The 27,066-nt window shown below is 35.3% G+C and overlaps 1 protein-coding gene across 3 annotated transcripts in view; it reads left to right on the top strand.

Annotated features, from left to right (window-relative positions):
• LOC145688058 (uncharacterized) overlaps positions 1 to 27,066 on the top strand; it is a 418,358-nt gene that overhangs the window by 341,541 nt on the left and 49,751 nt on the right. For all 3 annotated transcript variants that reach the window (XM_081761784.1, XM_081761775.1, XM_081761767.1), the window contains one exon: positions 25,684 to 25,934. In XM_081761784.1, the coding sequence (XP_081617910.1) occupies positions 25,740 to 25,934 (195 nt within the window). In that variant the 5' untranslated portion in view covers positions 25,684 to 25,739. The remainder of the gene's footprint in view (positions 1 to 25,683; positions 25,935 to 27,066) is intronic.

The raw sequence follows: 27,066 nt of genomic DNA, 5'->3' as shown, positions 1-27,066 counted from the left end.
GTCTTGTAACTACTGTGTTTCAAATTAGATTCATCGCAAAGAGAGAAAAGAAGCGCTGTCTATTGTTAGGTTTACTAACAGTGTGAGCCGTATATTAAACCGGCTTAAAAATCAGAAATTTCATTAGAAAACACTAACAGGAAGTTTTAATAGAAATTATAATTTTGGATAACAAAAGCAAGCATCCGGTGTCACTCGTGAAAAATTATACCTAATTTGCCAGATGTCGCTCGTTAAACTGAGTGATGCAGAGTCAGAGCACTGAATTCGAACGTAATTAGTTTTGGCTTGGTAGATCGGAGTTCAATATCCCGTAATTCAGGTAGACCCCAAATTCCTCACGACAGTTAATAAACATCGTAACTTCTATAACATTATCGATAATTGAACCCAACGACAAGCGTACAATACACGCACTACAGATTACGCGATATAGGAGACTGAAAATTCGTCTTTCAAGTTTCGAGGGTTCCACAGAACCCTAACACAAAATAGTGGAACGCTCAGTAAGTCCCCTAGTATTACAACATACGTAATGTGTTTCAGAAACTTCCTGGCACAAATCCACATCCCCGAAGTGCTTAAGTTGACCATCCAGCGATTTTTTTTAGATGAGGAGTATGTGGTCAGCGCACCGTCAGCAATGATATTTGTTCCATACAGATAAAAGTACAAAGATACAGGTACAGTCAAAAGAATTCCGATACAGTCCACTCTTAAAAACGCAATTTAGTCCTCGAAATTGCAAAAAAATGTTGAACACAAACTTTCGTTATTATTATTATTATTATTATTATTATTATTATTATTATTATTATTATTATTATTATTATTATTATTATTATTATTATTGAATTTTAAATTTTACTGACAGAAAGTAATTTTAATCTTATTTCTCTTATTGCAGGTAGTTCTTTTCTCTGATACGCAAAATGATTTTTTTTTCTTGAATGCTTTTAGTAAATACACTACTAAAGAATATAAATATCGGTAGTAGGTTCCATCCTAACTGTAAGATATGCATAAACACGTAAAACTCAAACTCAAATTTTTTTTTAAAAAAAAAAGTACATATAAATGCATTCCCGGGAGCACGTTCACACTTAGTGACTTTTCTCTGTGAACTAGCTTGCGTTTTGAAAAAGAATGTCAATAGATTTTTGCTTAAGTTATTGAGTCTGAAGCGTAAAATTACGCTCACTGCTCAGAATAATCAGGAGAGTCTTCGGGGCTTCAGGGGGGAGGGAATTGCGGCTCTGTCAGTTTTAGATATACTTATATAGGCTTACATTTTAATCAACGGAGTAATAATATACCAATGATAAATGAGAAACTTTACTATCGGTATGCTTCTTGAAATTAATTATTAATTTTATCCGTTCTTCTTGTAACTAATGTCTGCCCAGAGTCATTTAGTCTCAGTTTCTCAGGAACAGAAGTGCGTAATAACTTAAAATAATAATGCTCTTTTTAACGGAACAACCTTTGTCAAATTGAGTTTCTGTATATTTTGTTTCTTCCTGTCATTGCTTGGTTTGTTTGGATTTGATTTGATTTTCAGTTTAACGTCCCTTTCAGCAGCGAGGTTATATGAGACGTGGGCCTACAGCTTAACATGGGATTCGAACTACATGAGCTCTTGACGGGAATCAACCCGGGCTCCACGCCAAAGACACGTACGCTAACCATTTAGCCACGATGGAGCTTTATGTCATTGCTTGGTATATATGCATATAACTTCTTACGTACATTTTTGTATTGAGCATAGATGCACACACAATATTAGATCGCGAGTTATATTACATGATTTGAGTTTTACTCCTTTTCGAATTATGAGTTTCAGCGTGATCTTTTTTCTTCTACTTTCTTTCTTTTTCCAGTTTTGAGAGCAAGTTAAGCTGAGTTGCTTTAAAATTAAGCTTAGAGCCTATGCGTTATCATCTTATGCACATGATTATCCAGGCAAAGAAAAGAAAGTTCATATTTTTCATATATTACTTTTTAACAGGTGTGTATAAAACACCTAGATGATAGTAAATATATTTCATTTTCAGCCTCTGTCGAGGGCCTTCTTCATAAGGCGTAGATCGTTAATCCGAATCGCATTGCCCTTATACTGTAGTCTAATTATTTGTTCTTATCTCTTGTCCGCTTCTCCTAGGTTCAAGGCACCATTTCTCTACACTGAAAAATTGAAATCTATTATCATACCATTGTTACAGTATCATTGTAATTATATTCCATAATATTTCCAATGGCAAATTACTTACACAATGAGCAACTCAGCCAATAGTAACAGAAGATTGAAACTTAGGAGATACTGGCAACTCTGAATAACGCCCTTTTTTTTTTTTTTTTTTTTTACTTTTCCACACATTAACAATGAAGTGTGGGCTAAAAGAAGAACAGTTTTCTCTGCTTCATCTTTTATTACAGATTGGAAGAAAAGTATAAAAGAGAAAAAATCCTAGATCTTCCTCCCAGGAGATTATTTCATGGTCTGATGATGCAGCTAAGGCAAAACAAATAATTAATTGGCTCTAAGACTGAATGTTTTTCGACGTATCAATGATTTCCTTTTACCATATGGATAACAGGGAAATTGATTGTACATTTATATTTCTAGTCACCCCACACATGATGTCAGTCTATGTTTCCTCTGGTTTCTGAATCTTTTCCTTAATCACATCAAGCTAATATTGGATAACTTAAGAAAGGAGAAAGATAAATAGCTCTTGTAACTTCGGAATCTGAGCTAATATTGCCGAATTTTTTAGTCACATCAAACTAATGTTGGATCCCTTAAGGAGAAAAGTAAATAACGTTTTGTAACTTAGGAATCTGAGGCTAATATTGCCGAATTTCTAGTCACATCAAACTAATGTTGGATACCTTAAGGAGAAAGGTAAATAGCGTCTTGTATCTTAGGAATCTCAGCTAATATTGTCGAATTTCTAGTCTTTTTCTTAGTCAAATCAAATTAGTTATTGGATACCTTACGTGGAAGGTATCTAGTGAATAGGAAAGTGTACTTGAAATCTAGCTTATATTACTGATCTGTTCTAGTTGGAACATAAGGATATGCTTTATTTACCCGTTTTTTAAAAAGAGTAATAAGAAATACTTGAGTGTATAAGGTTGTTGATTTGTTTGCAGTGGGTAAATGAGTATTACGTTTATTGAAGACATCAACACTTAAACTACTTGTCCTTGTCTACCTTAAACTATTATCTAGCGTTGATTGTTCCTTGTGAGTACTGAGTTTGCAACTACTCTAGCCAGAACTTCAAAAGACACGTTTTCTTTATGATGTAAGGGCTTGTATTAGGAATTGAAGCCAAGATTTCCGCATCAGTGAGAAATCCTAAACAATTAAGACACGAATGAAGGATAGCTCACAACGAAGTACGGGATGACATTTTGAAAGGAAGCTGGTTAGGTTTTATATTTAATAAAGGTGCTATTCCAGCATTTGAACACTTTTAAGTCCCACGTTCATATAATTTACACCACTTGGTCCATTGCTGTGAGCCCTGTGCATGGTGTGTGGCACACGTTGATATTTTCAAGCCTAATTTACACATAAAGTGCCGTGTCCATGCCCTTCCTGTGCCGTGCTCCATCAGTACCATGCCCACAACCATTTACACATACCGTTCCCATCCCGTACCGCTATTGCTTTCTAAACCATTTCCGAAGATGGATTGCAAGGAGAAAGACATTCTTAGTGGTTCTGGTCAACTTCGTGTAGCTTAGAGTGCTCCGAGGAAAGCCCAAGCATCGCGGCCATCGAGTCCCGAACGAGATTATTTCTCTTCAAGATAGCACTGTCAGGGCTGGCATAGCAGGGGAACGGCACGTCACATGAGAATTATAAAAAGACAACCCAATAAATTTTCAATGTCAAAATCAGAAAAGAAACTTCATGGACCACGACACATGGAAACGGCTTAAAAATCTGATTTTGGAGCTTGGCGTGTAAAGTGTAAAGTAGAACATAGAGAAACGAGTTGAAATGATCATGTAAGTCACAATGGCCGGCAGAGAGACTCGAACCCTCAATTTCTTGATTGTAAAGCGTTAAATCTTCATAGTCTCATTTATGCCAGCTAAGTAGTCTCTTGTGCAAATTATTTGTCGTATACATGTCTGTATGCTTGAGGGTAGGGGAAAAGCTTTGCAATATATTAAAAAAAAATGAGAAAACGAGAAGGTGCTCTGGTTTCAAATTGATGCTATATACTAAACGAGAGAGAGAGGGAAGATGCGATACAAGCACATAGCACGAGGCACCTGTTGCGGCGATGCCTGAGCAAACAAGGGTCGTGGCGCCGGCCAAGATCTCACACACACAGACACTCACACACTCACATGTTCAATTCTGCACCATGGCCGACCTTGACGGGAAGTCATCACGCAAAGTTTATAAATCCAGTGGCTTCACATCATTGACTTCAAGAGAAAGCACAAAATCCTGCCTTAGGAATCACTCTCCTACATCTCTCACGCACATCAATGCCTCAATCATATTATATATTAGATTTATATATATATATATATATATATATATATATATATATATATATATATATATATATATATATATATATATAGCGATAGGAATAAAATATATAATTAAACGGTTATATTATACAATAGACAGACGTAAGTAAGAAGAAAAAAATATAAAAACAAGTAAAAAAAACAAAGATATGTAGATCTTCCATTTTTTGGATTGTCTTTCCAAATTGAATTATGTATGTGTGTGTGTGTGTGTCTGTGTACAAAGATTTGGGATCCTGCTCTATCCCATCTTCCTCTTATACAATACCATCTTCAGTCTTCTTCCCCTCTCCCTTTCCCCTTCCCTGGTGGTGCTTCTTGTTGTCCTGCCCTTGAACATTTTAGCAGGAAAGTCTCTCATTCTTCTGAGAAACGGACGGTTTGTTCCGACTGAACTATTTTCTTTAAACGGGGAATACTCACTGAACTGAAAAAAAAAAACTCAATTTAAGAAAGAGAAAAAAAGAAACAAGGCAAATAAAACGTTTATCCTTTCCGACAGTATTTCTAGAATTAATAGGGGAACTCCATCACGCGCTCTTGATAGTCTTTTTGGGGGGAGGGTGATGAGGGGTAAGGGTGGGGCGACGTGGTGGGGATGATTGAGAGGTAGGTAAGTAAGAACAAAAAAGAGGAGGAAGAAATTTGCAAAAGAAATTAAACGAAAATCGCGTGTTCGTGCTGTCTTTGTTTTCTGAAGTACATGAAATTCGGTGGAGGTTCTTTTTTTCTATTTTTTATTAAGTATGGAAGCTACTGCTATTGGTTCTGTGATAGATTGCTAGACAATATATATATATATATATATATATATATATATATATATATATATATATATATATATACTGTTTTAGATTTATTAATTTGTGTCCTTTGATTCTTCTCTAAAGGTTAGTAAAGCAAACAAATGTTGATTGCCAATTAGTAGCATGAGATTTAAAAAGAAAAAAGAAAGAAAGAAAGAAAGAAAACTTCCCCTGATGCTTGTTATGTTACCATACTTACAAGTTAGAATTAAATTAATGTATTTATATTCTAGAGATAAGATCTTCCTAAAATCAAAGGGGAGGGGGTAATTTAGAACAGAATCTTAAGAGTATGGGTAACAATAACTGTGAGTAATTCATCTTCACTGGATACGATCCAATGGCAGAAGCTTTTATTTCTGTGGCGATGAACTTTCAGCCATGAAGTAAATTTAAAATGTTTAGGAACCCTTTAAGTACCTGAATAGTTTCTACAAAAAATATAAAGATGTCACTTCTTATTTTTATGATGATCCGTAATTTATTCTTGTGTCATTAATCACTTAGTGACTCATTCCTCCTATTCAATCTCATAGCTAAAGATAAAAATGCATAATCACGAGACTTACGGACCTTTGATGGAGGGAGATTGGTTTGGGTCCAGGTGGGACCTCACGTGATACTGGATCCCATGTTAAACTGTTCACGTTTCAAATCGCTTCAGTGTTGAAAAGGAATGTTAAACTCCTAACTAACTAGTCAATCATTTCATTTCAGTTTTAATAGAAAACCAAGTAAATATTTCATGATTTGCTTTTGTTTCGTATAAAGAACCGGAATCGAAAAGAAACAGTTCTTGTCACAGGAACAGCGATAATAGTCTTAAATCACGAAACTGGAAAAAGGGGTCACAAATCTCTTAGCTTCTTAGTGCATAACAACTTACCATTCCCATACTTCTACGCCCGGTGCGGCGTGTTTTCGCTGTGCTTTTTCCTAGAGAGAAAGAGACAGAGAGAGAGAGAGAGAGAGAGAGAGAGAGAGAGAAAGAAAAGAGAGAAAAAGCAGTTTCGGTAATTGTCTATGATTCATCTCTAATTCAAGGAATTGGTAGTGGCCTCTCAGAGAAGGAGGAAAACCCCGTCCATAGGTTCCGGAGAAAACAGCTTTCTCTTCGCTTTTAGCTGGACTTTGAGCAATATTCTCACTTTTTTTTTTTTTTTTTTTTCATTTCTATCGGTGAAAACTATGCAATATTAGGCATTGAGTCTGAAGAGTCTACTAGATAATTAAAGTGCAACATTGGAAAATATTTGCTTGTATTTTTTTTTTAAATGTATGACCTATGCAATATAAATAAAGGTTGTGAAGGACGGAACCTACTAATTATTAATCTACTCATTAAACAGTTTTACATACAGCTGAAAGTAAAATTTGAAAGGAAATTGGTCAGAGTATAAAAATTAAAGAGACTATGCTGGCATTCACCTGGTGAAACTGAGGAAATGCTTAAAAAAAAAAAAAAAAACAGTTGGGATGACTGGCCTCGAGATTCGATTCTGAAACACCTTATGCAAGCAATTAAATGTTTAAGCGAAATTCGTGTATAACGTATTCTCTATTAGCGAAAAGCTGTCTCTCAGTGCTAATTTATTATCGTCTTATAATGTAATTTTACCTGTATTAGACACAAAGTTCTATGCAAATGAAATGGAATGTGGTACAGTAAGACCAGAGTTTACAGTGTTATAGTAGGATTGAAACAATATATTGACTTTTGCATCTGGGGCGTTGTAGCACAGGCAGGGTTTGAACTTGCGATCGCACACATCGAAAGCAAGAGCTTTAATCATAAAGTTAACAAGGGACAGTTGAAAGCAATTTTGGAGTTTGATCGCATATGGATATAGGCCTATATGGATCACAAAAAGATTTTCAGAAGGCACCTAGACCCTATAATTCTATATGTAATCACCCTATACATAGTAGATAATTGTTTTAATGGTTATATATTTCCCTCTTTTCTTCCAGCATTTCAATAGTACACCCAATGTTACTTTAACTATAATATGAAACTTTTGAATATGTAGGCCTATTTAAATTACTTAACCACCCATTATTGTTTGGGTGTATAGCAGCACTTCTCAAGGGCGCCAATTTCTCTGTAAATTTGAGGGGGCCCATTCAGATACAGAAGGTATATATATATGAAGATTTTAAGACAAATTGCACTCAAATTATGCCAAATATTGTATATTCACAAATACAATAGGGGGCCCCCCTCCCCCACGATCGGCGCCCTTGGCACTTCTATTGGAATGAAACGGGAATTGTAACTCTGGCTGGACCATTCACATTCACTGCCGACAGCAGCGAGATCATTGCGTCGCAGCTGTAAAGCTTTTGCTTTCAGCGTATATTATCATTACTTATTCGATTGTCATCCTTATCCTAAGCGCAATACACCTCAGTCTGCCAGTCACGCACCTAATAGTTCACCGCCAGGCTAATAATTGCACTGCCTCGTACATAACACCAAGAGATGGCACTAGTGTGCAACAGATGAACCAAAAGCTTGAGGAAAACAACTAGTGTAACTAACTTTTAAACATATCGCAACAAACGTCCAATTAGTTGTAATCGATATAGCAATGCAGAAGAATCACTGTGTCATAGAGATCCCACGAAGGCTTGCATGACATGTGATCATCAAGTCGACTCCCATTGACGTCGTTTCTGCCTTTCAAGACTGGAATTCGTCACCACATCTCAATTCGTATATTTCCCTAATTGCCTTACACTGAAAGCTTTGTGTTGCTTCCACCGGAAATCTCATCCGAGACACTGGTTTCTGCTTGCATCTAACACTTTGACTACACTATAGAATACATAAAAATACCTTTCACCATCCCATAATCATTGTAATTAAATTCCGGCTATAATCATTGCAATGGTCATTGCATATATTCAAACGTTTCTAGAGCGGTTCTAACTAAAACACAAAACATTAAAGGTCGGTAACAATCGAATGTATTTAAAAAAAAAAAAAAAGAAAGAAAAAAGTTACACATTTTTCTTTCACGACTAAACAATCTCCTGAAATGCAATTTACTTTACAATTTGCGCGTTTACCTTTGAGGAACAAAATATATATTTTTTCTTCATCATCTTCAAGATCTTACATTACAGGGACATTACTTAGAGGGCGTTTACAGTATAAATTTATTTTACATTTTTGACGGATATTGTCTTACGGACTTAATACAAAATTTCAGACTGACTATCCAACAGCACTCTATAAAGCGCTGAGCATCGCTGTGTATAATTAAAGCTCATAAAATGTTAACCAACGGTCAGAGGCAAAAAAAAAAAAAAAAAAATCAAAAAGACTGCTCCAGAAAAAAAGAATAACATTACATCGTGGAGAGAAATAAAAAAAATAAAAGCATTTAACACATTCCATTGAACCAGGTATAGGATAGTTTTTCGGATACTGACGTCATTAGAACGAAATTCTTAATGGTGAGTCTACTGGAGATAAGAGCCGTACTGTGGACAAGAGAAAATGCTTGTCATTGAAACTGAGATCTAGAACTATTTTAATAAAGAATGTTTCTGTCTTCGTAAAGTTCTTTAACGTTTTGTTATTACGTAAGTCGCTTGCAACGTGTCATCTTGCCATGAGATATCACTAACAGCAGTAGTTGAAACCCATCTTCTTACTAACATCTTTATGTTTACCTTTTTTCCTTTCTCTCTCTCTCTCTCTCTCTCTCTCTCTCTCTCTCTCTCTCTCTCTCTCTCTCTCTCTCTCTCTCTCTATCTCTCTCTCGGTTAAATATAATTAGCGATCTCGACTGCGTTCGAGTCCCGGTGTGGTTAGAATCTCACGATAAACTAAGTATAGCTCCACATTTCGTGTTTCTTGGTGCTGGAAAGAAAAGATACCGACCAATCAACCTACTTCTTTATATTTAAAAAAATACTTTGCTGTTGTTATTGTAAAAGTTAAAAAAAAAAGAATTGAGTTGTAATCAGTAGTTCCCACGAGACGAGACCATAAATAAGGTTGTCTCGAAAAATTTATCGTATTGTTTTGTAAATTAACGGACAAATTTAATGTTCTGATTTTTTTTCTTCATTTTATCTAGAAGTTATGAGAATTCTTCCGTGTCACGAGAGGTCCACGAAGAGTATGATATAACAACACTTAAGCCATATTTATTATTGAAGTATATTGTGTAATGACTTGCGTTATCTCTAAAAGTTTATAAATGGTTTCATTGAGTTCGTACAATCATTATCAATTTATAGTATTTATAATATGAATCATGTAACGCTGATACAGCGTATGAGATGTAAGACTATGTGAACTAGTGTATGCAACGAGACTCGAGAAATTTCTTATCTAATCTCGATTCTAGTCTCAAAAACGAGACGAGAATCGTCTCGTGGACAAAACTAGATTCATCATTCTTATCATACGCATTGCTACTAGTGATGTGCAAATGTAAGACCAAGACCAAGGAACCTGAAGCGGGGGGAGTGCAGAAATATGATGCCTTTATTAACACATACAACCGTTGGCCTTCATCGCCTGTTCCGAAATTGAGATACCCTCACTCATTATTTTGCTAATATAGACAATATCTGATTGACTTTCTAATTTTTCATTTTATATTTAGTTTAAGCTTTCACTGAAATTGAAACAAGAGTTGGAGAATATAGAGAAGACTAAATTCTTCTATTAATCAAAGTATTGTATGCAGTTATCATGTATCTTGGTCTGTTATTATGGACTTTCGTCAATTGAAATCTTGTGACTCTCTGGAAAGATCATATAAGTACTTCCCACACGAAAACTAGGACCAGTGTTGAACTTTTTGAAGAATTTGAGATAAATATTCATCTTGAAAATTAAATATCCTCTATTAAAAATAACAATAATCTTAATTTAATGTTTTACGTCTTCAATAAAGAAATTTACAAACTTACTACATAGAAGAAGAAAAAAACTTTTTTATATACCCTCGCCGCAAATCAGGTACTCACTTGACTGATGGTCAACGTATCAATAAGCTCTTAATATGAAATGCTAAAATTAGAGAATAAGCTACTGTATACTCTCAGCTTTACGAAATATTTCCGTTATATAATTGAAAATAAGGTAGGAAAGTTGAGTCTCAATATGTTGCAACACCCTTTAGAAATGTCTAGCCATGCGAAAAACGAACACCACGCACATCTGTAAGAGAAAAAAAAATCTATCAGTAATTAAAAGATAAGTTATAAAGAACTCTCAAAACTTCAACGCTTGGTTCCATCTCGTGATGTAACCTGTTGATAATCACGTGTGACCTATTGTAGTTAATTTGTAATTAAAAAATAATAAACTGAAAAAAATAAAGTGCAAAGGGTTACTTAGAGAAGTTGGATTTGAGTTGTTGCGAAATGCTTTGAGCCGATTACTTCTATAATGTAGTCATACGAGTATTTCTACTCTATCTATAGGCAGTGGCGTAGGGAAGGGGGGCAGAGGGGCCGGCCCCCCCCAAAGAGGTCCGACAATGTACTTTGGTACTTTAATGTTTGTAATTTTTTATATATTTTTATGTTTATATATTTTTTTGTTTGTAATTTTTCTATATGTACCTATAACAGCACTTGCTCCCCCCAAACACACATCATGGCTACGCTATTGTCTATAGGTATAGTAGATACTAGCCATAGACTATAGTAGATACTGCATAACTATAGCGGAAGTAGTATAGGTTTATATGAAATATTTCAAAGGTATATTTTAGCCCTCTTACTCTCCTAGGACGCGTATTTGAATCAAACGGAAGTGATAACTCAGCTCAACTCATGTGACTACTAGTTCAAAAATTCCTGTTAAACGATTCAATCGTTTTCTTATATTTGTCATTTTGTGAACACAATATATAGAATTAGAATATTATAGAAATAGCCCTCAGTAACTTCATTTAAAAATAAAATTTAGGACACATGTAAAATTATTTTAATAAGAATTTTTTTTATACCATATACCGGTACCAAGTTTCATTTTCCTAACATAAAGAACTTGTAAGATACAGTATTTGGGCATAGTTTTAAACCTCATTCGTTCACCTTAAGATATACATTTTAATGAAAGTAACATGTTTAAAAAAAATCGGCTCGAGAACGATGCTATGTTCAAAAATTCATTTCGAATAATTCATCCTTTTTCCGTGATAACGAGGCAGGCAACATTGACTTCAATGTGCTGAAAAAGTGGTAGAAATTCTCCTCTTTCCCTCTTCTCCCCTTTCTTAAAAGTGGAATTCTTTAAATCGGAGATGCGTGTTAGCTTATCTTTAACAAGCAGTTTGTTTGTATACCGAGTTCCATCTTTCTAACTTTCGACGGACTTGTGAGATAATGAAAGTTTTTGACATAAATTTTGAATCCTCCTTCTCCCCCTCTTAGGATATGCAATTTAATCAAAGTGGCATCATAAAAACCCAGTCCGAGGATACATCTAATTATATATCGTCGATCCAATGTCAAAACTGCGAATGTGCTAAATTTCACTTTGAGTTATAAGCATTTTAATATTCAACTTACCCCGCAAAATCAATATATAGATTTAGGTACATGTTGACGATAACTTCTAATATACTCATATTTCACAAATGGGACTTTGATATTGGAATCTGTGTGTCCCAAGTAACATAAAACTGCACTTAGGTGAAAATAGCAAAATTTGCACATTCGCGGTTCTCGCATTGCCAATTATATCATATTTGAAAATTAATTTCAAACATTTTTGTTGTTTTCCGTGATGTGTTCACGAACAGGATTACTTTCATTTTCGTTAGGATCACTCAACGGGATTTTGCTCCACATAAATAACTCTCAAACAAAAGCAATTTTTTCAGTAGATAGTTAGAGTGATTACACTGCTCAACAAGAAATTGTTTATCTTAATGTTTTTACATTTACCGAATGATTTTGACGTGCTAATTACGAATCTGGTATTAGTTTTCCTCAAATGTCGATTGTGTGGAAGGAATTTTACAAAATCGTGTTTGTTTAAGAACGCCATTTTAGAGGAAGAATTTCAGCCTTTACTTCGGCTGTCCATAGATGGCAACACAGAACAAACTCTTGTGGATTAATTAGTGTCGTTTAGTAGCATACACGTTCTATGATTACACATTTTCAATACAGGATTTATTTTGAATAAAAATAACTGTCTAAAAATATTATTTCTTATTTTATCTCCTTACCTTTACAAAAATATTAATTTTTACTTAAGTAAAGTTAGTAAATTTCTATATGACTCCACTTGGACAGCCGGCTGCATACAGTATTGAGTAACTATAGTGGTAACTATATTATATCAGTGGCATTTGATTTAATTTCATTAGATGCTGTGTGGAAGATAAAATGTCTACAAGTAGGCGTTGTAAAATGTCATTAGACTCATTTTGTTATGTTTGTAGATATTACATAAGTCCCAAACAACTTAAGCATAACATTGTGCTTGGAACAAAGTTCTGTGTTGCATATGAAGCTTACTTTCAAGTGCCCGTAGGTGATCAAGACAAACATTGGGCTACGCATGTATGTTGCGGTAGTTGCCGTTTTACATTAGAAGGTTTGTTACGGTGAACCAAAATGTGTATGCCATTTACTATTCCTCGAATTTGGAGAGAGCCCACTAATCATCATAATGACTGCTACTTGTGTTCAGTTGACGTGACACACTATAAAAACATAAATAATAGGAGAAAAATAGAATATCCCAGTTTACCTTCATCCATTGCTCCAGTTCAACACAGTGACGAACTTCCTGTACCCAAACCACCAGAGATATTGTCATCGGAAGGAGAGCCAGAGGAATCTTCCGATCTTGATATTAGTTTTTCGCATGAAACCAGGAAAAAGGAACCACATTTGCTTAATCAGCAAGAACTTCATGATTTGATAAGAGATTTAGATCTTTCCAAATGAAAGGCACAACTTCTTGCTTCACGTTTAAAAGAGTGCAATTTTCTACTTAAAACATGTAAAATATCAAAATATAGGAAAAGGCATAATACTTTTTCACAATTCTTCAAAATTGAAGGAAGTTTGTGTTATTATCATGACGTTAGTGGTCTATTTGAACCTTTCGGTTTCCGACATCAATCAGAGGAGTGGCGTCTTTTTATAGACAGTTCATCTAGAAGTTTGAAGGCAGTTCTTCTTCACAATGGAAATGTGAATCTCTCTGTATCAATTGCACACTCAGTTCACATGAAGGAAGACTACGAAAACGTGAAATTATTGTTGGAAAAGATTGAGTACCAAAATATAAATGGGATATTTGTGGAGATTTTAAGATGATCGGTTTTCTTCTAGGTTTGCAGAGTGGCAATATTAAATATTCGTGTTTTCTTTGCTTTTGGGATAGTAGAGCTACTGACCGTCATTATACACTCAAGGTTTGGCCAGAAAGGAAACGTTTACTTCCTGGCACTCACAATGTCATACATGAACGTTTAGTTGAAAGAGAAAAAATCTTACTTCCACCACTCCACATAAACTTAGGACTTGTAAAACAGTTTGCTAGAGCATCAGATCCGCATTATGCAGCTCTTTCTTACATAAGACAAATGTTTCCTCAGTTAACTGACGCTAAAATCATAGCTGGCATATTTACTGGCCCACAGATACGTGTGATGCTTCAGTCTGAAGAACTTCAGAAGAGAATTACTCGAGACGAAAGAAGTGCTTGGGAAGCTTTTACGGCGATAGTGCAAGTTTTCTTAGTAAAAATAGGAGTGAAAATTATAGCGAGTTAATATATAATTTGAATGACCTATATCGCAATTTGGGTTGTAGAAATTGCATTTTTGTTTTCCCATCTGATTTTTTCCGTCCAAATTTAGCAGATGTGAGTGAAGAACATGGTGAACGCTTTCATCAAGACATTGAACAAATGGAAAGAAGATACCAAGAGCGCTGGGACACTGCGATGATGGGATATTACTTATGGACATTGATTTCTGATAACAAATCAGCTTCGCACAAGCGAGAAAGCAAGCGTACTCATTTTTAAAAGGTTCTGCATTATCTGATTGTAGTGAAAGTGGATATATTTTTGCTTTTTTTGTACGCTGTGTTCAAACTCCATAGTAACAAAGTTAATTCTGCATAATTTCTTCAGTGAAGCATATTGTAAGATAGCAATTAGCTCTAAATTTATCCATAAAAATCAAAACTTGGCCAAAACTGCGGCTTATATAGACTAGCCATTTGATATTCACTTCTAAAGCGTACAAAAAGCGTTAGAAATGTAATATATTTTAGTTGAAATTAGAGGTTAGGAACTATTACATGGAAATGAAAAATTACAATTTTCACTTTTCTTTGTCAAGTTCCAGTTGATTTCATATCAAAATTTCTAATTTTGTCTCTAAAATTTTGTATCGTCTTGTGAATACCAAATTAAATATTACAGAATCATTTTCTGATAATAATAAACAATCTGATGTAATTTGACTAACTGTACAGTATTGCCAACTCCAGAAATAAAAAATACTTAATTTTGAGGGAAAATTAAGAATTTTCTCAAAATTTGTTGAATAAAATTTCTTTCGCAGGTAATATTGCAAACAAACTTACACAGTTTTAAAGCCTGTTCCTCTGCTTAAAAGGCAAAGCATAACCGGTTTGTGTCAGGACAAATGGTTTGTTAATTATTAGGGTTTAATGAAAAATGGAGGAAAAATTCGACAAATTACCCGATTTATACGGGTTAAAGACGAATTTTAAGGCGATTTTTGACATTTCGGGAAAACTAATGTTATGCACGTTATTAGTACGACCCAACGATATTAAAAGCAGAAAGGAAATCAGATAAACATAAAGTTGGACAAAATTTGTTACCCAGTGTTATCTTAGCCCAATTCGCTAATGAAGACAAAATACATTAACATCTTCACGCATAACAGTAACTACTCATATCCTGTTTAACGTCTTTATTAGCTATACTATAATATGCAACCTGCACAGTAGCAAAGAAATGATGGTTGTCTATCATAAAAGGATGTGGATTCACGTCATCATCTTTACTGCTTTGACTAGCGTTTATTAATTCTAGAATTGCCGTGTGGTTAATGTGCTTTCCTTTAGTCGCGTTGTGCTGCTTCCAGTTCCCAGTGCTGGGACAAAATTTTCCATATTAACTTAGTGTAGAGAAACCTCCATGAGTTACTTAAATTAAGAAATAACGTGTGTAATTCAGGAAAGTCAATATGGCGTTGGTAGTCGATAGATTACAGTCATCACCCAATTCAAGATCGCTATCTGGTCGTCCGCAGCCTTATAAGAATGAGTGAATGAACATTTTATAGTGATTTTATTATGAGTAACAAAGTAAATAATTTGTTTAACATAAGAGAAGAATTAATACATGAGTTGTTTGATGGGATTGGAATTTAACGTCCATTTCAATATTAAACGTGGAATCCGAACCACTTAAACATAAGCATATACCAGGAATCAAACCCGGTTTTCCCCCGTCGAAGACGTGTACTCTAATCACATAGCCATGGGAGAGTTCATAATAAATGAATAAAAGCGGTCGATTATTTAATTAATTATCTTTTAATTTTTTCTAATAATTAATTAATTGCTTCTGTAAATAACGAAACCCATTCTGGATATTGCAAGTATAAAAATAAATTTAAAAAAAAAATGACCCAAATACACAAACCGATAGTGTTACATTACTTCTTAAGTTCTACTTCTTTGATGACGCACGCTTTGTAAGTTCTTATATTGCAAAGTATTGGGATGCCCGTTATATCCAAAAGGAGACCGTGGGCGTCTAAAGAACTTTGAGGTAACAACTTTGAGTGGGTAAATTGGCGTTCTTAATTGTCGAGCGAAAGAAAGAATGAAAGAAAAAAGTGAATTAAAAAAATGGAAAGGAAAGGAAAAGAAAGAATGACAGAAGAAAAACTAAAAGGGCTTCGATTTTTGTAATTTGTCTTTTTTGTCTTCTGTCACTTGAACGAAGTGTTGCGTCTTCTGGGTTTGATACCTTGGCAACAGAAAACGAAAATATAATTCTTGTTAACTGAAAATCTACTTTCCTTCATTTTCGATCGTCACTCTCATTAAGTGAGAAAAGAAAAAGAAATCATTCTGGAAAAGGTTTGTGCAATAGTTATTTTGTATTAACGGATTAAAAAAACGACAGAACAACTACATTTTTATATAGCAATTGTATTTATATAGCAATAATTTTAAATTAAATGAAAGCATAGGTTTTCTTTTTCATTCATTATTTCGATAAAAATTGCCGTCATGATTTTGCTCACACTATGATAAAATAAACCTACAGCAATTGACAACACAGGATGATGATGTTGTATATGAGTAATATGATGATGGCCCACGACATAAAAGACGAGATGTATCTGGTACTATTGACAGAGCTCTGTCTTGTCTCGAAAAGTGTATCTGGTACTATTGACAGAGCTCTGTCTTGTCTCGGAAAGTGTATCTGGTACTATTGACAGAGCTCTGTCTTGTCTCGGAAAGTGTATCTGTACTATTGAAAGAGCTCTGTCTTGTTTCGGAAAGTACATCTGGTACTATTGAAAGAGTTCTGTCTTGTCTCGAAAAGTGTATCTGGTACTATTGACAGAGCTCTATCTTGTCTCGGAAAGTGTATCTGGTACTATTGACAGAGCTCTGTCATGTCTCGGAAAGTGTATCTGTACTATTGAAAGAGCTCTGTCTTGTTTTGGAAAGTGTATCTGGTACAATTGAAAGAACTCTGTCTTGTTTCGGAAAGTGTATCTGGTACTATTGAAAGAGCTCTGTCTTGTTTCGGAAAGTGTATCCGGTACTATTGAAAGAGTCCTGTCTTGTCTCGGAATGTGTATCTGGTACTATTGAAAGAGCTCTGTCTTGTTTCGGAAAGTGTATCCGGTACTATTGAAAAGAGTTCTGTCTCGTCTCGGAAAGTGTATCTAATACTATTGAAAGAACTCTGTCTTGTTTCGGAAAGTGTATCTGGTACTAAAGAGCTCTGTCATGTCTCGGAAAGTGTATCTGGTACTATTGATAGGGCTCTGTCTCGTCTCATTTAGTGGGCAAACCTTACTATATAATCATAATTTTTGGGTGGAAGGAAATAATTTGCCATTCTACACCTATATTCTTCCTCAAAAATCAATTGGGGACGTACAGACAAACAAACTTTTTTCTGTACATTTTACGTTTTTCCGTAAATTCGTTTCATTCTATTTAATAATATTTTTTTTTTTAAAAAAATATGTAATACTGTACTATTTCAGAATGATTGTGTTTATTCACACAACAATTTCCGCTGCCAATCTGCGGAGATCCTACTAAAACACACACACACACACACACACACACACACAAATCTAATGTCTTTGTGTAAGGGGAGAGGAGACTAAGCAGCATAACAGGTAAATTTAAACTGCAGACGTCCCTAAACATTAAAGCAATTAACATATACTTGTTCCTCTACAATATTTTGCATTTTAGTTCCTCATTTTCTTCTTATTAATATTTCTTCTTTTTCTTCTAAGTTGAAATGTCGCAAGCAAAACTGAAAACACGAGCGATTTACATGAATGTGATTAGTTGATCATTTATAATACGTTTGTAACGATGCATCAATTGGCTATTATAACGGTAAATGCAAATTAGGCTGTGCTTTGAAATAAACAGTGACTCAACGATGATTACTAGTTTTGCTCTCTTTACGAGTTATGTGATCAGAATAATAATGATAATTATTATTTACCTCCGCAGGCAGCTGTCGCGGTACAAGAGTTCATTGCCAGAATGTCTTCTCTTTTTATGTAATATCACAGATAAAAATATTTACGAAAATTTAGAGTCAGTATAAGTACGTATTAGGAAACTTTTAATTAAAAGAGTGCAGAGGAGACACACAATTAAAATACTCTAAGTTTGTGTTCAGCCTACGTAGGTCTCGGATTGAAGTTTTAGCTTGGAAAATTTGTTTTCTCAACTGTCTTCTTCCAGCAGCGATTTGCTATTTGATTGTCGATTTGCCGACGCATAAGTGGAAAATAAATATAAGACGGAGAAACAGTGTGGTAGAAAAATACTAAAACAGACAAAAGGAGAAAAGACTATTGAATGAGAACAATAAAATAATAAAGAACCAATATATTCTAACCCGTTATACACAGTAAGAAGTAAATTTAGGTCGGACAAATTATCTAACTGGGAAACAGACAGACAGACAAAAAGAGAATAGATATATTAAATATAAATAATAAAATATTAAAAAAAAAACAATATACGAGGATCACTACGAAAGTTTTGAGATACGCATTGTTATGGCACAGTATTTGAATTCCAACAATTGCGTTCGGTAGTGGTATCCAGAGCGAAGAAGCGAAGCAAGTTTCAACTCGCCTCGCTTATCGGCGTGGCCGTATCGCCTTCACTTGTTTATTGATGTGAGCAGTATTCGGCTGTCTAGAATGAAGCTCGAAAGGGAGCATTTTCGGGCAATGATCCTTTACGATTTCAAAAGTGGTTTGAACGAGACACAAAGCCTTGACCGTTTGCAGGGGGCACTTGGGGACCTTGCTCCTTCCCGTGCTACAATGGTTTGGTGAATTCAAAAGAGGCCGGACATCGCTTAAAGATGAAGAGAGAGCTGGACGTCCGGCAACAGCTGTGTCAGATGAAAACATTGCCGCTGTGGAACAAATGATTCGAGAAAATCCTGGAACAACTTTCAAGGACATTGAATCTACAGTGAACATTGGATCGCCAGCAGTAACAAAAACTCTTCATGATCATCTTCGGCTCAGGAAGGTTTCATCTCGTTGGGTGCCTCACACTTTGACTGAACGGCAGAGGTGCATGCGTGTGGAATGGTGTGAAGAAATGCTATCAAGATTTGACGGAGTCAATTCTCGACGCGTCTCTGACATTGTTACTGGTGATGAGACTTTGATCTATCAATTTGACCCTGAAAATAAACGCCAGTCTACAGTTTGGAACTTTCCAGACGAAAATCCACGCACGAAAGTGAAGCGACAGCGAAGTATGGGGAAGAAGATGGTCGCAACTTTCTTCTCCAAATCTGGCCATGTTGCAACCGCTTCACTTGAAGAACAAAGGGTTTTTACTGCTCAGTGGTACACCACTGTTTGCCTAACAAAAGTGTTCCAGAAGTTTCGGGAACGGCGTCCAAGAACTGGATTGCGTGGGATCCTGCTTCATCATGACAACGCGTCCGCACACACGGCCAACATCACAATACAGTTTTAAAAATCTACGGAGGTCAAACTTATGACTCATCCACCGTATAGCCCTGGCCTGGCCCCGTGTGATTTTTTCTGTTCCCCAGGATCAAAGATCGCATGCGTGGGAAGAGATTTTGCAGCCATGAAGAAGCTGTAGTGGCTTACGAGAATGATCTTTCAACACTTGAAGAAAAAGACTGGCAACACTGCTTCCAAAAGTGGTTTTCGAGGATGCAAAAGTGTGTGCAGTGTAATGGTGAATACTTTGAGAAAATACTTTGAGTGTTAAATTGATTTTAAGTATGTAAGTTATTTCACATCTCAAAACTTTCGTAGTGATCCTCGTATTCTAACCGTTTATCAATCAGTGTAGAGTAAGTTTAAGTCAGACTAACTGCCTGGCAGAGAAATAGACGGACAGACAAGAACCAAGATGTTTTAGGCTTTTGTAGACATTTCTGTCACGTGTAATCAATAGTACTTGTATATTATATCATATAGAAAATATTCCACTTCCAAAAGTATAGATAGAGGACAAGTTCTGATTCCAGCCAAATAAATTATTAATGTGACTGTTCTCCTCGAAGTCAGGTTCTTACTCATTTATCTACGAAAGTGATAAATAAATACAATTTAATAAGTTCACTTAAAACTGGACACACTAGTTCAATTCAAACAAGCAAGAAAGAAATTTTAAAAATGAAAGAGAAAGGGGTTAACAAATGAACGAGGTGTACTTGACCATTACTTCAATATAGTAGGGTTTTTTATTTTTAAAGTTTTTGGTGTGATTTTTGATATCTTAATTTACTATTGGTATACCATTCTGGTTCATACTGGTCCAATTCTACGACTAGATAATTTAAGAAATAGAGTTAAACATTCACTTGTACAAACTAATAATATTTTTTTATTTCGACAGAAGACATTCTTCTGACTTCTTGCCAGTTAAAAAAAAAAAAAAAAAAAAAAAAAAAGATTGTGGTTTCCAGATGTGGGAGTTAATTTTACACTGCAGATTTGTGTTACATCAAGCACCATCAAATAAAACCATTTCATAAATTTATATTGCATTTTTTGACAATGTACCAAAATAATAATAATAATAATAATAATAATAATAATAATAATAATAATAATAATAATAATCCGATTCAGCAATATTTTTCTCTTGTGCAATCCCATAAAAATGGCTATAGTTTACCACTTCCTTAAAAAGAAAAAACAAAATTGAAAAATTGGTGACAATTGGAAGGTGTGTAATCTAATGTGTGTCAAGCATAAAGTTTTTATTTCCTGATAGCAAAATTCCTGTTACAAAAATTCTTTACACTTAAAAAAGATTCTAACAAAAAATTTAGTAGTATTACCTATTTTCTGTAGTGAATTGTTTTAACGAGCAATGTATTTAAAGATACAAAACTTAGTGTTTGATAGATACGAACATGCGAGAATTTATTTATATTACATCAGGATCTTGAAGGATGGGATAAACTAACAAACTAACTCTATGGCCTATGGAATCCTGAAGTTCAATGTCGCGTTCACAAAGCTCTCCACTGACTTCTATCCTTAGCCAACTGGATCCAATTTCTATTTGTATTCCTATTTATGCGAGATCCATCTTAATATTGTCCTCCCATTTGTGCCTAGGTCTTCCGAATAGTCGTTTTCCGATTGACCCTCCAGTTAAGACTTTGAAAGCGTTTCTACTTTCTTCCATTTTGACTACATGGCCTGCCCACCTGAGCCTCCTAAACTTGATGACCCTAACAATGTTTGGTAAACCGTATGAATTATGTAGTTCCTCGTTATGAAATTTCCGCCACTCCCCATTCCCGTTCCTTTTGGGTCCGAATACTTGTCTCAGGATCTTGTTCCCAAATACTTTCAGTCTATATTTTTCCCTCAGAGTAAGCGACTATGTTTCGCAACCATACAGAACAACAGGCATGATTATCGTTTAATGAAGAATGGGATATTTTACATCAATTAATATTATTTAGGAGACCACGTAACTGCTTTAGTATTTTGTAAGACTCTGGCCTTTATCGCTGGTCTAGTGCCTAGGGATTCCGGGTTCAATTTCCGGTGGAAGAGACTTGAAATTTGAAAGTGTTGTGATTGTTCGGATCCCAACTTAGCTGTAGGTCTACGTCTCGTTTACCGTCAGTGCCAAAACGGATGCAAAACTCTAATTTAAGTAATGGCAAGAATCTGGCAGAATGTATCTATATAAAAACAATGAAAGAGCAAGCATACGAACGATGTTGACTCAACCACTATTTCCGCTGTTGAATAGCTGAGTGGGCATCGAACTCAGTATTCCTTCAATTATCACTCAACAGTTCTAAGTTAGGAATGAAACGCTAAAATGCCATTGCAAAGAAAGAAAAGGCTAAGACAAAAGCTTCGTGCCGTATGACCGGTGAGTGAAGGCCAACAGGTGAGTCGCATTCCATAACTTTTGAGAACGGAAATTAAGAAAGTGAGAAGAAGTATTGGAAAGTAACAGAGGGGGGAGGTATGTGTACAGAGAGAAACAGAAGGGAGTGACCAAACCATGCTCTCCCTCCAGCTACGAAATCGCAGTTTCTCGTATGAGCATCATGCAACTCCTGAAAACAAAATGTTCTCTACCTTTTCTCTTGCTCAACAGATGACAATTTTCGCGCAATGACTTTTCTCTTTTGTCAAAAGGTAAACAAATAACTACTTGTCCATGCTTCTATTACACAATGTTGCATTAGTCACTATGGATAAACGTCTAGAACACAATACTTGTTCAGAAGATGAACAGATAACAAGTACATACATAATTTAGACCCAAAGAGAACTCTTTTGGTCCATTTCTACGAAGAAGGATATCTAAGACTAAAAAGTCGCCTCTATGTAACTAATCTTCACTTGAAATGTCCATATTTTAATATGTTTACGGGAAAAATTGCTGCAGATATGTGGTTTCGAAATTTGACTTGCTAAGATCTACTGTTCTCATATAATAATCTAAAATACTAGAAATGACCGTTGCACTGCAATATCCAGATCAATTATAATGCTTTTAGATATTTTTGCAAGTAAGTAATGCTACAATATTACGAGGAGTTAATGCATCATTCTACAAATAGTTCCGAAAGTCGCAGCTCCCTTGTGAGAGAATGTAGAGCATCGAGATCGGTAGCAGATCTATCCCGAGGCCGGGGAGCCTAAGTCTCCCCAGTTTTTTGAGTAACAAAAATAATTGAAGCTATTATTTATATATTTTTGAAAGTTTATAGTAAACTCATGATATGCCTATCATAATCTGGGTTCTGGTTATCCCGCCCCCAGTTTTTATCTTCTAGATCCGCCACTAATTCAGATAACCATATTTTAGGGGAAAACCCTTTAAACGAATTCACATTTGTTTCTCACGTAATACACGTAATGTATATTTTTTTTTCAGGAAAATTGTACGTGATATGAAGAAATTAATTGGAAATTCATGTTTTGTTTGCAAAAATACATTAGAAAAAATGTTTTTAAGCAATGGATAAATTTCGTGTTGTTCAATGTACTAAAGTAGTAATTATAGTAGGCTACTGATGATGAGAAATGAATGAAATGGTGAAATGAAGAAAGTGGGAGGAAACGGGAGAGCCCTGAGAAAAACCACCACAAAGTTCACTTGGCACGAGCTGGGATCGAACCAAGGATCTCATAACCAGAGGTGAACGCTCTACCACTGATCCACCGCAGCCCTAGTAATTATATGAATTAACTATGTATATGTTTGCACTTTTCATTCTCCTCCCCTTCCCTTTCGGGATAGCCAATGAGAGGTTAAAGGCTGTGTATGAACGTAAAGACTCCATACTTCCTTTACTTCGACATTCATGAAGGTTGTGTAATCACTAATGAGCACTACAGCACTACAAACCGGCTTCTTTTATTTTCCCAAGTTGCCCAATTTTCCAAGGTACTCAATTTAAAGAGGGTAGATGAACCTCAGGGCCACATTGGAACTAGGGTAGAACGAGTAAAAGTACCTGCACCCAGCGGGATTTGAACGAGGGTCTTTATGTATGTTATAAAAATTCCAAGGGGATAAACTGGACTGCTAGGTAGAACAATACTTCTTTTTGGCCCTAAGGGTGTGTCCCTGTTACCCTCCTTTGCCATTACACTTTAGTTTCCCAGTTATTTAGATACTAATTAGAAAGGAGCATTGATGAATGAATTTTATGCCTCAAAAGAACGAAAGTGTATGAATATTGTCATTGCGTGTCTCAAAGTACTTTGATGTAACACTGAATAAATACCTGTTCAACTTACGTATTATTTGACTTCGTGACACACGATGTGCACACTCTAAGCATCAATTATCCTTGTTTTTATACGCACATGCGAGAGTCACACTATACAGTACTTCATGCAAGATTCCCTATCAACTTCTAGAGAGAAATACAGTATATACGTTTTGACGTTGTAATGTACGGAAGTCTTAATACTGTAATACCACCTTTTTTTTCTTCCCTTTCCTCTCTCATGAATTTCTTTTGAAAACAATTTATCAACAAAGAGAGAAAATACATTGTCATTTAAAGACAACGAACAAAATTTTCAAAACATAAGATTTTGTTGTTCATCTGCATTCTGGCTTTCCAATCATAGTATAGTATGTTCATTTCTTACTGGTCAATATATACACAAAAAATAATATTTCCGTTGAAATAGCCTAAGTTCTCTTCCTTTCTTTTCATTTCTTAAGTCACACTTACTATGCTAGTGTTTACTCTGATTTCTTTCTAAATTTCAAAATTATTCTGATTTCTAAATTTCAAAATTTTGTGAGACACCCTATGGAACTGGATGACACCGGTTGGCAACCACTGATCTAATGCATGACAGATACATTTAGCTACTAATTTGACTCTATTAAGACTGAGAACTAGTTTCCCTCATCATCTCTACTTTTGTTCTTCATAATATCCAACAGTTTATTTTATAAAACTCTTGATAACTGTTTTTATTATTATTATTCCAGAGCTAGACGAAATGAAATTATACATAACATAGTGATGCGACAGCAAGATTAAGCTTTAAACTAAATAACTGATTGTATGGGTAACATGGACTTTACAACATTGATTTACTATAACGAACTTTCTTCTTATCCCAACTCGTTTTCATATAAGATGTGAGAATCTATAAAGACAAATACTTAGAAAAAAACGAATATTTCACGAGCTCCACAAAGTTGTTTTTGTTCCTGGATCGCATCTCACTACGATCGTAATAAATATACTAATCTCTCCTGATAGAGGATCCAACAGGCAGTGGTGTGAACAAAGCTTTTCTCACCAGTCATATTCCTAAGTAACATTAGATTCCCGGTGGGAGTTCATGTGGTTCATCTCTGGTCCACGTCTTGTATAGCCTCGTTGCTAAAAGAGACACTAAACTCAAATCAAACCAAACGAAAAACAAAGAGACGCTAGAAATATACTAGTAAGAACGAAAACAGATCATAAAATTGCTGAAAGAAGGGATGTGGAAACAGGTATTACAGAAGAAGGTGTTCATAATGAGAGCAGTGGTCCTCCTTCTATTTTATTCATTCACAAGAACTCAGAGACCTCCTTTCTTCCGGGAGAGATTGAGATCAAATGGAACAATATGAATAATTTTCGACGAGAACTCCAACGAAGGGTCCCGCACTTCCACTCAAAAGGACCCTTCTCGGGAAAGAAGCTGGGTCAGAGAACCACTAGAGTGATTGCGGCATATCTTCTCCCTTCTTTTTCCGCACACAAACCGACATAGGAATGCAATGGACTGCGTATCTATTCCTTCATGTAATATTAGAAACTTTATCGTTTCGAAACTTGAATAAATAGTAATCGCAATCACCTCTGTTTGTATAGTCTAAGGCAAAACCAGAGCTGCTAGCGAACGTATTAAAGGATAATTCATACAATACGGAACCGTTTGCAGAAAACTCGTTAAGAATTAGAAATATTTGGCGGTCCCATTATATTGCAGTGGAACCACGTTTTAATTTGTTTATTTTCTTGTTTCTGTTTCAGGGTTAAAAGAAGTTCTTGTGATATATCTCTTAAGCGTCCTCCAATTGCCGTCTAGTATGTCAGCGCCAGCGTCCGAGCGCCACCGTAACTCCCGTCCTACTTGGGTGAACCCTTGCGGAGCAGGCTCCATCGAGGACTACATGGATGGGGAGTTGGAGTTCCCAGAGATGAACTCCAAGCAGATGCTCTCGCAGATCGTTATACAAGCCAATATAGCGCTTGAATTCGCCAAATCTTTCAAAGATAATTACGTAAGTACCTTTTTGGAGATTTTTGTAGGATTAGGAATTAGTGTCGGCTCTTGAGGGAAGTCAGGTTAATTTTCTTGTTACAGCACAGAAGAGAGAGCTTACCTCATTCTTCTATACAGCTTTCTGATTCTACATAGAACTTTCTTCCCTCAGCTTGTTGCAACAAAATTTATTTTATGTTTTTACTTATTAAGGAGTTCAGTTTACAATCCAACACTTCATTATATACTTACCCTGTCTGTCTGGGAGATAAACTCAAGAACTACTTGATGCATTGCCATCAATTTTGGCACAATTTAAAGGGTAAAAATTATGAATCGAATTCATTGATAGAGACGATTCATCTAGTTGATCCGAATGACTCCCTCTCCCATGTATTCCCATTGGAGGTTATTATATATGGATGGCTTCTTCTCCTTGATAGTATGCAACGCAATCGTACCCAAAGGTCAGGCTGGTTACATGTTATTCGATTACTTTACAATATTCTCACCAGACTCCTTCACGTGGTGTAAACATGGGACTGTTTCTTTTCTTTTAATAATGTAAGATAAAATAAGTTAGTATTATGTCAATTTTTAAAAAAGTGAATGGCTTTTACCGTTAAAACAAAAGTTAACGAAAACATCGTTTTGAATTCTTGAAATCGAGTGCTATTCTTGTTTATTTTGAAACTTTACACATCAATATAGTAATAGCATAGAATGTATAAATAACGATACAAATATTTAAAGATTTAAAAAAAGAACACCTCTTCTCACAGAGAGTTGGAGAGAGTTCCAGTTGAATAACCCTAGACGATGTTTTACATTACCGGTAATTTTCAAGTTCAATACTCTATCGGTATCTCTCAAAGATCTCATCTAGATCCCCTAATGTTTCTTCTTGTTATTAATGATATTTCTCTATGTATTAAAACTTCTCAAGTTGTTCTTTTTTTTTTTACCGATGATCTCAAATTATACTACAAAGTAAGTTCAATTGATGACTGCGTGACACTTCAACAGGATCTACACAGAGTTCAAATATGGTGTGATAAGGATAAATTAATCCTAAATGTGTCCAAATGTAAATCTCTGTCTTTCACGAGGAAAGAAAATCCAATTAAATTTGCCTATAAAATATGTGACAG

This window comes from Thermobia domestica, chromosome 1, assembly GCF_964235325.1.
Source record: "Thermobia domestica chromosome 1, izTheDome1.hap1.1, whole genome shotgun sequence".
NCBI lineage: Eukaryota > Metazoa > Arthropoda > Insecta > Zygentoma > Lepismatidae > Thermobia > Thermobia domestica.
The sequence above is the reverse complement of the archived record's forward strand: the minus strand, read 5'-3'. Positions and strand labels throughout refer to the sequence as shown.